Source organism: Crocodylus porosus, unplaced genomic scaffold (genome assembly GCF_001723895.1).
Source record: "Crocodylus porosus isolate Cpor-Errol unplaced genomic scaffold, CroPor_comp1, whole genome shotgun sequence".
Lineage (NCBI taxonomy): Eukaryota > Metazoa > Chordata > Crocodylia > Crocodylidae > Crocodylus > Crocodylus porosus.
Genome location: NW_017728949.1, coordinates 46,661,569 through 46,675,567, shown reverse-complemented (window position 1 = coordinate 46,675,567; position 13,999 = coordinate 46,661,569). Strand labels below are relative to the sequence as shown.

General features: G+C 42.1%; 1 protein-coding gene across 4 annotated transcripts in view; it reads right to left on the bottom strand.

Annotated features, from left to right (window-relative positions):
* Window positions 1–12,992, bottom strand: part of LOC109322530 (sodium channel protein type 2 subunit alpha-like) — a 123,050-nt gene extending 110,058 nt beyond the window's left edge. For all 4 annotated transcript variants that reach the window (XM_019553586.1, XM_019553588.1, XM_019553584.1 and 1 more), the window contains exons 1-4: window positions 12,681–12,992; window positions 8,269–8,387; window positions 7,790–7,879; window positions 4,959–5,087 (exon numbers count right to left, since the gene is read on the bottom strand). In XM_019553586.1, the coding sequence (XP_019409131.1) occupies window positions 4,959–5,087; window positions 7,790–7,879; window positions 8,269–8,387; window positions 12,681–12,944 (602 nt within the window). In that variant the 5' untranslated portion in view covers window positions 12,945–12,992. The remainder of the gene's footprint in view (window positions 1–4,958; window positions 5,088–7,789; window positions 7,880–8,268; window positions 8,388–12,680) is intronic.
* Window positions 12,993–13,999: the final 1,007 nt, after the last annotated feature.

The following is a 13,999-nucleotide window of genomic DNA, read 5'->3' as shown; positions in this document are numbered from 1 at the left end:
TTGGGTTGTCCCCCGTAGCCAGTACCAGGTCAAGCAGCGCTTTGCCTCTCGTTGGCCCATAGACTTCTTGAGTCAGGTAGAGGTCATCTACCAGGTTGGTCTGACAGGACCTGCCTCTAATGAACCCACTTGGTTGACCCTAAGCATATACTCCCCTGCTTGCCCCTTGAAGATGAGCACCTGGATAATTTTCTCAAAGAGCTTCCCCAGGACCGAGGTAAGACTAACAGGTATATAATTTCCTGGGTCCTCCTTCCTCCCTTTTCTGAAAATGGGGACCACACTGGCCCTTTTCCAGTCCTCTGGTGCCTCACCAGAGCACCACGAGTGCCCATAAAGATGTGCCAGGGGTCCTGCAATGATCTCTACTAATTCCTGCAGCACTCGGCCGTCTCTGCCTCCAAGTACCCAGAGAGGGTCACCAGGGTGCTCATCTCCTTGCTGAGTTCCTGCTGAAAAACCGGCAGCTGTCAATGATGGAGGTGACCTGAGTGTGTCAGAGGATGATCCTGGCCAACATCACTTGTATCAGGGACCTCCTGGATTATGCCATGCAGGGGTGGACCCAGAGTATGGAGCTGCCTATGCTTCACGCTTATTCCAGGAGGTAAAGGCTACCCTGTTTACCATGGCCCTCACCTATGTCAACCAGTTCCTATGTGAGGGAAGTCCACACACACTGGTACACCCCCAGCCCTCCAGGGCTAGTTGTGTGCCCACGATCTCAGCAGACTCCACAACACTCCCTGACCAACCATCTTGGTAAGCTGGAGAAACCTAGCTGGTCTGCCTCTGAACAGCCATTGCCCCTAGTTAAACACACTCAGGTTTCACACATTATATCATACCATCCTCACATCCTACCCCAAAAAGTGGTGAGACACACTAAGTGAGGGTGAAGGCAAGAGTCCCCAATGAACAAGTCTGTATGCCACCCTGATCCCATGAGCCACCAGGGACCTCAGCCAATGGCTCCTCCATGGAACAATTAACATAGGTGTGTATCTGGAATGCTTTACAGACACCCCTGACACTTCCCCATTTTGCCAACAGAGGGAGACCCTAGCACATGGCTACCTTGAGTGCACCAGGTTGCCACCCCTTCTGCCTCCTAGAGAACCTCCTGCTGGGGTTCTGGCTGCACCTCTTCTCATAACTTTTCTCTTATGTACTCCCAATCCATGACCACACCAAGCTCTGGGACCTCCTGGTCAACCATTTCCTTGCTCTGGCCAAACTGGCAATTTATAAGAGCAAGAAGGAGGCTCTGGCCAGGAGGAATCTGGGCTGCCTTCCTGTCACTCCTCCACTCACGTCTCCAGACAGTTTCATTGGTTGGCACCACGGGTTCTCTCAACTCATTCAGGGGGCAGTGAGAGTGGACTGCTGTGTTCTGTTCAAATATGATATTTTCTGTTTTATCTACTATTCCCTTTTTGGTAATTCCTCAGCTTCAACATTTTGGACACTTTATTAATGACTTCCAAATCCTTTTGGAAAACGATGAACATTTCAATATAGCCTTGGGGGACAAGCCTGTCCTGGCTTACAGACAGTCCCCTGACCACAAACTTAACTCCAGTTCTCACCAAGCCATGGGCCTTGCAACAGACCCAAATGCTACCTGTGCCCCTTCATAAACACAGACCACATAATCATGGGACCAAACAACACTGATTATAAATCCAGCGTTCATTCACCATCTCCTTTGCCACTGTCACATATGTCATCACCTGCTTATTGTGCTCTTCTGCAGTCTGCATTGGACAGACAAAGCCATCACTGTGAGACAATGAATGGACACCAATTTGATATTAATTCCAAAAATACACAAAAGCCTATGACCGAATACTTTAACTGCCCTAGACATTTCATCACTGACCTCAGAGGAGCTGTTCTTAATCAATAAAAGCTTTAAAAAACAACTTGAAATGAAATTATGGAACAAGAAATCATCCACAGACTGAATTGTTCATGTATGGTCTCAGCAGAGACTACAGATTCTTATCTCATTATCTGGACTAGTTTGTATTAACCCTATATCCCTCAATGCATTAACTGCCTGTTTATCCCTAATGATCCAAGTAAACCACAATTTTCTCAGAAGTGCTGTATCTCCCTATCCGTTCCTCCCCTTTTTTCTAGCCTTATATTTAAATTCCTTTCTATTTAGAACCCGTGCTTTCTGCAAGTCCAATCATAGCATCTGATGAAGTAGGCTGTTGCCTACAAAAGTCCATGCCTCCCTGAACAAGTTAGTGTCTATGGGTGCCTATATATGAGCAGAGAGGCTGTTCTGACATGCTAGAATTCCAGCATGTCGGAGCAGGGTCGATTAATCGAATTTGCTGGAGTGTGGAAATTAATGCTAATTCGACAAGCTTTAGATAAAGCGCCCTGGCTGCTATTTTGAAGCACAGGAACATTGATACAAGAGACATTCTGGGCTCTTTAATTAGAGCAGCTCCAAGAGCTACTCTAATTAAAGCACCTCCCTTTCTCCCCCAGAGCACATGTATAAATGCCCTAGGATGTAACCTTGCCCTGCCTTTTGCCTGGCCTTAAGCCAGTGATTCTCAACCAGGATGGTTAAGAATCCTGGCAACTGATATACATTATACATAAGACAAGATTAACCAGTTAATCATGTCTTCTATTGTTACCTGGCCACACATTCATGCAATTCATTGTGTGATAAAACAAGGACTAAATGTGTAAAAGCTTTGTGTCTGGTTCCTTTCATGCCATTAACTGAATGTGTTGCCAGGTGTAACAGAAAACTGGGTACTCTGTTTCTTGCAGGTGCACAGGCAGCAGCCAGGTAGCCTGCAGCTGGTGACAATCACTGGTTAGACACAATGGCCTAACTGGGAACAGGGCCCAACTGGCCCTTATAAGAGCAGGGCTCTGAACAGCAAGTCGGCAACAGTTTCCTGCCAGCAGCTGTAGAGACACCACTAGCTGACCTGCTGCTCAGACACCTTGGATGTATGAGCAGGAGCTATGGGGATGGCTAGAGGCTCCTGGTCATGGGCATGACCTAAAACTACACCCTGCTGCAGATGGATAGTGTGGTGGGGCTGCTTGTGACAGGGCAGCTTCCAGGAAATGTCATGCCCAGGGCTCCCCCTTTGAAGGGAGAGTATGGGGCGCCAGAAAGCCTCAGCCCCCGCTGCCCTGCAGGTGACCCCATGGAAAGGAAAGGCTAGGGGAGTACACCCTAAAGGATAAAGCATGAGCCCAGACTCATGGCAAGTTCTGAGGCAGGGCCCCAGGTCAGGAAGGGACCTGGGGCAGCGCCAAGACTCACCGTGAACTCTGAGGCTGCACATAGGAGCTAGGAGTGAGGCTCCAGGGGGAAGAGGCCCTGAGCCTTTGGGTAGCTATATGAGAAGCTCCTAGGCAAAGAGATAAAGGGTTTGTTGAGGCCCAGTGTAGGGCAGGAGCTACTATGAAGCCCAGTGTGGGGCATATGGGGCTTGGAGCCCAGCGTGAGGCCTGGAGCCCAGCATGGGGCTGGGAACCCTGAATAGAAGTGGGGCTTGGAGCCCAGAATTAGGATAGGGTTGGAACCCACAATTGGGATGGGGCTTGGAGCCCTGAGTGAAGGACACCTGAGAGCCCAGTGAGAAGGCACTGGGACCGCAAGCTCCAGTGGGGACTGGAAGTCCCGTGTTAGATTCCAGAGCTCAGGTCCCAATGTACAACATTGGAGGAACATGGATGACATCTGCAAGGAGTGGGACAATACAGGGGTGGCCAGAGCTGCGTACATAGGCCCTTGTCACTAGGGCAAGTAAATGGGCAGCCTCCCACCTTGTTAACATCATTCTATTGTATCATCTAAGGCATGATGGGCAAAGTAGGCAGGCAGGTGGGCTTATGTTTAGACCAACTCTGGGACACCCACTTGTTACACCAGGCTAGTACTCCCAGCTGTGGGATGTGCCCCTGTGGGTTGGGACCTCTGTCAGTTGATCTGAGTTCCCAGCCACAGGGATGTACCACATGCCCCACTGCTGGGAGTCTGGATCAGCTGAAGGGGGTTCCAGTCTCAGAGGCACATGGTGTATCTCTAGGGCTGGAAGCCCAGATCAACTGGTGTCTACCAGCCTAGGGGGAGGCACAGTATACCCCCATGACTGGGAACCTGGAGCAGCTGACAGGGCTCCCAGCCACAGGAGCTTGCTATTTGGCATGCAGGAATTATGATCCTGGGCTCCCCCTGCACCAGCAATAAGGTGTGATGGGATCTGATGCTTGATCCCACAATCAAGCCTAAGGTGTCACACTATCCTGCCTTATGCCTGAATTTAGACAAGTGATTCTCAGCCAGGATGCCATGACACCCTGGGGTTCTTGGAGATCCTTTCAAGGGTGCCATGGGGTGGCCATGCATTGTTAGATTCACAAGATAAACCCAGAGATTTCAGTAGCATCTCCATAGCATTAAAAACTTCTGACCTATTGTGATCTTTGCAAAAGAAAAATTGATCTATTATTTTTATTAGTCAAATAACAAGCTAAAACTAAGAGTTAGCATTTTTCAAGGAGTGCCTCAAGTCTAACAAAGAGTGCCTCAAATCTAAAAAGGCTGAGAAACACTACTTTAGAGTAAATAGGGCTAACTATCTCTCTCTTGTCCTAATTAACTTATCGTCCTAATTAACTTATCCTCTCTCTATAAATCCTAACTAGTTTGGCTAAATTGTACAGCGAAGACAGAAGAGCAGCTTCTTTTTTATGCTAGTGGATGGCACACTGTTTCTTTATAACATTTTATAAGTGTGAATTATTAAAAAACATGTAAAAGCTTTAACATGAGACTACAAGCTTTAAACGTGACTACAAATAATCTCTTAGGTATCAAAATATATGTATAAATAAATGAAATTCACCACTGAAAAGCTGTTCTGAGAGTACACAGTCATTCTTAAAACAGTTGTTAAAATACTTACGCAAAAGTAATGACAGTGAAATCAAGCCAGTTCCAGGGGTCTCGAAGGAAAGTAAAATGATCTATACAGAAGCCTCTTGCAAAAATTTTTACAAGAGATTCAAAAGTATAAATCCCAGTGAAAGTGTACCTAAAGAAAATATTTTTAAAGTTATCATTCAGTAATATACATCACTGGAGAGACATGGAGAAGCACTCAGAATAATGGTTAAATGGACTGCTTTTCATGTTACTGGATCACAGGTAACAAAAAACCCTCTGCAGGATTTCAGTGCCTTCTAACTGACACATCTGTGTCTCTCTCACTCACTTTTTTATGGAGTGAAGAGCCATATCTGTGAAAAGTGATCATGACCTCCTCTCTGAGCAAAGATAAAAAAGCCTTCTAAAAAAGTACTGCTATATGGCTGTCTAATGGCAGCCTGGACATCCTATGACACCTCCTTTTTCTGCTTTACAACAAATGGCACACATCCACACCCAGTATGTGGAAAATAAAGTCCTCAGCCATAATTTTTGAGTTGCTTCTCTCAGTTTATCAATTTCATTTCAGTCATCTCTGTCCCAATTTAACTTGTACATTGGGTAAGGTATTTGACAGCACTGGTGGGCTGAATGGGATGAAAACATGGGACCCAATCCAAAGAATGGTGAAGTCTATTAAGCTCTCAGTTATCACTGTGGGACCATGATATCCCTCACTGTCCTTCTCAGTAGCTTTCTATGCACACTGAACAAAAGGAGAATGGGATTCACAGAACTCTTGTTTGAGACCTCCAACCCCCAGAAGTGATAGTCGAAAAAGAGGCATGGATTCATACGATATATTCACTCCTACTACAATCTAAAAGGCAAGTCAAGAAGGCCTCATGATCCATGATCCCAAAGGCAGCTGACAGACTTAGGCTAGGGACATACATTACACACAAACTGGTTTAAGTAATCAGAAACTGTTTTAAACCTGTAACAGATAAGATATTCAATGCACATAAACCAGTTTGAAAACGTATGAAACCACTTTGAGATATACCCAAACCAGTGTATACAATGTCTGTCCCAGGGAAGCTTGGCTTCCCCCTGCTCTACCCTCACCTTGCTGCTCAATGCTCAAGCAGGAATCTCCCCTCTCTCCCATCTCCCACAGCATGGAAACCAGCCCCAAGGATCCTAGGCATGTGCATTGCTAGCTACTGCCAAGAAGTGTCTGTGTGTGTGTCTCTCCAGTTTCACTGGGACAGTCAGAAAGAACATTGACCACTTAGGGCTTTTTGGAACTAATCAACAGGTCAGCTGGCAAACTGTTTAAGAAGAGTTTGAGCTGAGTTTTGCTGATGGGGTGATAAACACTGTTATCAGCCCCCTGCTGGTTTGCTTGACTGTCAGTTTGCTGCAGACAGTATAAGGAAGCAGGGAGGAAGATTGAAAAACTCTGTATCATCAACAGATGCATGCACTGCACCCACACACACACACACACACACACCCCCTTGCCTCAGAGTGCTAGCAGGCGGCTGGGGTCTGGCAACACTGCTGCCCCTCAAGCAGCAAGCAGGAAAAAGCCTGGGATGGTGTAGACAGACCTCACTAATCAGGACTTCCTGCCAGGACCTGGCTGTGTCCCCCTCAGCTCAGCACTGTCTAAGGGAAGGAAGGGCTACTCTAGTACCCCCCAGCTTCTAGCCAGAGCCACTGCAGGCATGTGCCTAAATTTTCTCAGTACAGAGAAAATGTCTGTTCAGTTACAATCCATCAGTTTGGATCAGTCTGTTCAGTTTAGCCTAGCCAAGTGAGACTAACCTGCAAAGATTGAATCAATTCAGGCTCAGGCTTTCTGTATATCTGTCCCTAGCCTTTAAGTCATATGGAACAAATTCTATTCTTAGATTGTTCAATATTGGTTCACAAGCCAATTGTGTTTGTTTGTTTTCTCCTACGCTGTGGGCTGCAGACAGGCTGGTATAGGCTTTCTGAGAGAAGAACAATCCTCAAAGGAGCCAGACTTTCAAAGAAGTGTCTTTGATAAAATATTTCCTTTTTACTTCGTTGCACACTCTTCAGGGTCAAGAACCAGATGCACAGTCAAGCCCCAGCCAAAGAAAAAGTTGTAAGACACACACTCAGCATTTTTGCTTGAATTCAAGTCAGGGACCTACTTTTATATTTTAAAAGAAAATGGTTTGTGACCAGTATTGTAGCAAGGAAGTTTGGCGCTCGGGGCAAGTGCACAGCGGCAGCCCACTCTCGCCCTGCACATTGATCCGGGGGTCTAATGACTTCCCCATGCTTGCCACAATTTTCTGAAATATTTATAACAAAATATTGACTCTCAACTTGCCTGTTCACACTTGGGGCATTCGCCCCATTCGACCCTCCCTTGCTATTGTATTGTTTCTGAAAATTCTGAAATTGTTGCTAAAAGAGCAACACTTTTTCTCAGAATAACTGTCTTCCCTTTCAGAAAATATTTAAAAAATATGAAAATCAAAGAGAGATACATTTCATGAGAGAGTAAATGCTATATGCCAAGATAGTAACAGCCACTGAAGAGAATTTTGTGTAGATAAAATTACTGCAGCATTTGACAAGCATAACGTGCAGTGATTTTAATTCAGGCAAGGGCAAGAAACTAGAGGTTGAGAAAACCAAAGACTTAACTTAGCCTTTGAAATAACATAAAAAAGAATAAAACATTTAGCATTAGCTATAACCTTGAAAAGAATAAAAGATACTGGTATGGCATATTACATCTCAGAAGCACTGTACAAATATTTAATATTAATTCTCAAAACTCTATGATATATATATACGTGTGTATATATATAATTTACTTACTCTACATTCTTTGCCCAGTCTGGAGTTTTATTCATTGTCATGAATCCACAGTTGGTTAAAATAGTACACATAATAAGCATGCTGAATAATGTAGACACTAGTCAAGGAATATACAGTGATAACTTCTTACACTGGATTTATATCACAGGCAATTAGGTGGTTTCCTGGACTATGGCATTTTAATGATGCATATGATGCTATTATGAAATTATTTAATTTGCAACTGTCAAAGTAAATTTTAAAATATTAGAACAGTGGCTACTGATGCTATGCAAATTCTGTATATTAGAAATATACAACATGGATCTATTTCTTCTACCTTATTTAACCAGTGATAATTAAGATGAGCAATTTAGGTCAGATTTTGAGAGAAAAAATTAACAGGAAAAACATTTAAATATTAAAACAAGCAACCAATTGTTGTTAAACATTACAAACAGAACAGTAATATTTTTAGCCAGACCAACTGAAAAGGATATGAATGAACCAAAATCTTTATAGATAGTTTTCTAAGAGAACTGAAAGGTGATAAAATGTACAAGGCAGGTGTGGCACTAAATCGGAAGATTGTCTTCCCTTTATTCAATACTATAAAAGTCTGGGGGAAAAAAAACAAAAAGAACACAAGAGATTCAGAATTTAGATATTATAACTACATGCCAGTAATCATGCACTGTTGTAAATAAAGAGAGTAAGCCTGTAGCTGTTATTCATGTTAGTGGTTACACTTATTTCCAGTAGCTTTAATCATGGAAGTACACAAACAAGCATTAGGTCCTAAATTTCTACAGGAACAATGAAGAATACTTTCATTCACAGCCCTCAAGATATATTTACTTCAATGCTTTTCAGATATATAGCAGAACTATCCAAATTAAAGCCAAGTATATCACAAGAATGCATGTACACACACAGAAGAATAAAATACAAGAAGATTACAGGACAAATATCCCATTATTCTGAAAACTTTAGTGGGGGTCAATTTGAATATGCAAATGAACTGATTTTACATCTAATTTAGAGTTCTAGACAGAGGTCACTTGCATAAACACAAACAGTATCTGAAATTAGGTTCCTATTAATCATTTCAAATGACAGAAGTAGATAGGAGAAGATTTTAAAGGACATGTTGTCCCACCCACAACACAATCTATCAATCATTAGCACTAGTAATACAAACCTTTTTGAACACGTAAACACTTTCAAAAAAGTGTCAATCATAATTAAATTGTAGCATGTCACTTGCTGTATTGTAATTATTCTCCTTGTTAAGAGTTCTATAATTTGGTTACTACTGTTCAATTTAGAAATTACTTATTTCTGGCTCCTGCTATTTTCTGAATAATTACAGCCAGCAGTCCATTTAAACCTTATGGTACAGATATAAGAACCACATACTGTGAGGTAAAGGGGTTTACTAAGATGAGGTTTTTCTCCTCATTCTACAAAGGGGGAAAAGTTCTTTGTCTTGGATTTAAGTGCAAGGTGGCAGGGAAGGGGTGCAGGCGGACGGGGGGGAAGGTAGAGGGGAACACAGATGGCTGCTACAGCTCTGACTTTGGCCCCAAGCCAAAGCTGGAGCCAGAGCAGTGCCTGACAGCAAGCAGCAGGGAAGGGGAGAGGCTGCAGGGAGCATAGGCTTTGTGGGGAGACAGAGGCTGCCAGGGACAAGTGGGGAGGGCTGTAGGGTGGGCTAGAAGCTGCAGACACTGCTGGGTGGAGTAGGCTGCAGGAGGGACAAGTAGTGGGGAAGTGGGAGGGCCTGACCCCTGCTGATGCTTTTCCTGCTACAGCAGTGGGAAGGCTGAATTTAAAATGACCCTCCAAAAATAAGATTCTAGACATGGAAAATTATAATAAATTTGTAGATTTTCCAAGTATAAATCTACTATTTTGGGGTCATCTTAAATTCTAAGTCATCTTGGATTTGGATGAATATGGTACTTGTCAATTGCTCTACAATAACAGCCTTTTTACCCTGCAATGATAAAAAGCTAAACCAAAGTTGCCAACCCTGCAAAGAAAGAGGGATAATTTACCCCCATTTAGATATACTTTCTATTTGGTAATGGCATTAAATAATTCTGGAGCAACTGATGCATAAAAAATCTTGACATCATAACTCATGTCTCCAGCCCTTCTAAATTCAAAGACCACTTATTATGGTTAATACTGCCTTTGTCTTTCAATATCCTGTATTAGAAATTTTGCTTCAATTTCTATCTTGATAGGAAAAAATAAATCTGCCTCTAAAAATAACATGTCCTTAAAGTCCCTTCACTACTTATTCCTTTATTGAGCAATACTTAACTATACTGGATTTTCTACCGTTACTTATTTAAATAAGCACTTTTTTATTTAGTTTTCATTTAATTTGCCGTTTAGTTTTAGTTTATTATTTATTTAGTTTTCATTTTGTGGACAGTGATAATATGCTTTAGCTGTATTTCTCTTTTCTCCTTTCTCAATTTCTCAGCTTTCTTTCCTAACCAGCATAAACTTTATTTTGCATTCTCTCATGACTAGTTCTTCTTCATCCATTCTTCTCTTGCTAATATTATTTATAATATAAGAAACTCCATTTCTGAGAAAATACATTTTTAAATTTTTTAACTTTCCTCTCAACAGGCAATACAGCAAGCCCTTCAAGTAGGGTTCATAAGGAAGGTATCTTTATGTAAACTATAGTGCGAATTTACAGTCCCTTAGGGAGTCCACAGTAACTTGCTCATCAATGAAAGTTGGTTACAGTATCTCATATACCATACATATGTGACAGCTTACTATACCATACATGCATGAAGGTGAAAAAAAAACTGGTCAAAAGATAACAGGCAGATTCCTAACAAAAATAACGTATTTCTAGTAGGAAGAGTGAAGAGCTTCAAAAAAAGTCCTTTCTCGGTAACATACCCATCGTTCAGGACATCTGACTTAGATTCTTTCATCAACCTGCAGCCTTCACATCGCTGAAGTCCAAGTTACTAAATAACTGAATGATTACAAGAACCACCCACTTCCGGAAGGACTCGAAGCCTGTGTCCCTGAGTCATCAGACTCAGTCCCAGTCCCAGTAGGCTCTCTACAGGTATAACCTTCATAACAAATTCATGTCAGAAATCACACCTTCTGAAATTCTTATCTAAAATAAGCATTGCCTTCCATCCTGGAAAAAGCTCTATTTGGTTCAAAAAGTATCAGACTAGTTGTTTACTAATGCAGGCCATGTAAAGCATCACACCAACACTCCACTCTTTATAGCTGTTCTCCATATTTAAGAATTCAATTCAAACTGCCCCATAGCGCATGCCCAAAAGAAGCATCACATTAGTTTGACAAGGTTCGCCCAACTTCTGCATAAATTACATGCTTCGGTAGGGCTTTTTGGCACTTTTATCTAACAGCTGATTCAATCAACTTTAGATAAAAGCACGCCCAAACTAACACACTTCCTCTTCCGGTAAAGCTCAGTGGGGAGGGTTCTACATCTGCCAGTGCCCATGTATACCCAGCCACACTGAATTGCTTCAGTAGGACAGAAGAATTTGTGCAAGCTCCTCACTCAAACAATATGGCATCTGTTTGCCACATTAACTTGAGCCCGTTGATGTACATGACATATAACATGCCCTATTTAGGTACAGTACAAGTTCTCCCACAGAAAACTGAGAATTAAAATTAATTTGTTAAATCTCAGATTTAATTATCAGTTAGCAATGATGTTATCACTTTTTTAGAAAAAAAAAGCAAACATGCCAAATCTATGGTATAATCTCGATTTTAAAATTTATTTTCATCTGGCACGAGGGTTTATGTGGACAGCCGATGAGAAGAGATGCTTTTGGTTCCTATTGTGGTAACTCTCAGATAGTCTCATAATTCTCATTCTCTTGTGCCCCCTTTCCCTCCCCAAATAAATACTTAAATATAAGAAGTTCAGGTACATTCTGAACTTATAGCTGAATGGGAATAATACAAGAAGAAATGCTTCCAAAGCTTAAGCTAAAGCAAAGATAGTAAATAGCAACCCGTTCCATTTGTCAGTAATGCAAATATTCTAACATACAACGCAATCCATTATGATTAGGGACCTACCGAATTCACAACAGAAGTGGGATGTGCTGTGGCTCCTTTAATTTTGCAGGTTTGCCCACATGCCCTCCACAACTGATTGAAGGCACCATGCTTGCAGCTTGTTCCTAATCAGTAGTGAAGTGAAAACTGTGGTTTTAAATATGACGCCATTTTTGCCTCCTGCCACTGATTAGCTGAGGGGCCCGGTGGCCCCAGTACTTGCTGCTGGAGGCAAAAACCATGCCATATTTAAAACCGTGGTTTTTGCTTCCCTGCTAATTAGGAAGGAGCAGTGGGCCCCTCTGCCAATCAACGGCAGGGGGAAGGGGGCAGAGGGGCCCACAGAGGGAACCTGAAAGATAAAAGGAGCTGCCGCATACCCCTCTTCGGCTGTGAATTTGGTAGGTCCCTAATTTTATAATGACCTAGTTCCCTGCCCAAAAAGAACACAAGCAGTTATTTTACTAAGCTTAACCAACTACCATTTTCCTGCTGGTTCATGGCTCTAGCAGGTAAAGGAAATGGTTGAGTTGGCTAATCCTGCAAATAGACATTGCATTTATCCCAGGCCAAACCATTTTATCCCAGGACAAGGTGCAGTTGTACAGACGTCCATATCCATTGTCCTGGGATAAATCCTAATAAAATTTCCCAGATAAGAGGTAGTAACAGTTTATACTGGGATATTGCAAAGTACAGCTATACAATTATCCCTAGGACTGCATCATTAATATATGCTCTCCTCCTCTCAACCCATGTCACAGTGTTCAAAAAACTTACATTACATTAAATCCAACAGGGATGTGCAAACACTCACTTTTTTATTGATATAGTATGGGTCAATGTCTTCCAGTGGTGTAGACACCATTCCTGGAGGTATGTCACCATAAATAAATGGCAGTGTTTTTCCTGCCTCCAAGTCCTTGTTGGGCTTGGAGCCATTTCCTTCATCACCACCTTCATCTTTGGAGTCTCCTTTAGTCTTTTCTTCAGCAATACGTTTTTCAATAGCTGCAAGAGATTCTCTAGTGAAGTAGAAGAAGCTGTCAGGTCCTGGTGGTACCAGCATTGCCTGTGCCATCTTTTCATTCTGCAAATGTTAAGTCCTCATTAGCCTAAATTGTAAGAAGGTCCTAGAAGAATATAAGAAAACAGAAAGTCAGGAGAACAGGGAAATACAAAAGCAACAAAACAAACAAACAGTGTAGTTTAATGGTTTATTATATTTTATCAGCAACTTCAAAGTAAACTATCTAAAACATTAAGACTGAAATTTTCAAAGAGGTGCAAGAGAATGGAAAGCTTAATTACTATAGGTTTCTCTGAAGAATTGCTGCCAAAAACAGTCACAATAGCAGTGGGACTTCTCTCCTGAGGAACGGGGGCTGCCGGCTCAGACAAAGTATGGAACCTGTTGCCAGCCTTGGCCATTTTCAAAGGGCCTAGCCTAAGCTGCAGAAGTAATGCCAAGCAAAAGGCCCAAAGCCTGTTTCTGAATAACTGCAGTGTAAACCTTTGCAGATGACAATTAACTTGGTCAGCAAGTAAAGGAAACCATCACACACAATTAAAAAAAACAAGGCCTAAAAGGAGATAAAGGAAGGCCATATATTAAATAACCCATATACCCTCTATCATTGCTGTATCTTAAAGCAGTAGTAGTAGTGACTGATATAATCAAATGTATTCAATGTTATTTTGCTATAATAGATATGTTTTTGTTAAAATTCTTAGATAATTTGTAAAAACAAAACAGCCATGTCAGAAAAGTCCATAAACTACGGTGGTGAAGAAACAGGAACAGCATTCCACAATGGGTAAGGAAAGGTAATAAGAAACCCTCCCTCTCTCCCATGGATATAAATCCCGACTAATTTACACTTCTGAAGTCTACAAAAGTTCTGGTTCAGTCCAGTTCCAAAAGTTTCAATGAAACAAAGCAATTTAAATAAAACCAATTAGAAATCCCTTATTACAGTGGTCTCCAACCTTTTTAAGTAGAAAATCACCTTTAGCATTTAAAAGCAACCCAAAATGTCACATGCACTGCCACTACCACACCTTCCCGCCTAGCAGGTAAGTCTGTAGGAGGGTAAGGTGGTGGGGGGGAGCAGATCAAGGCAGAGAGAAAAAATT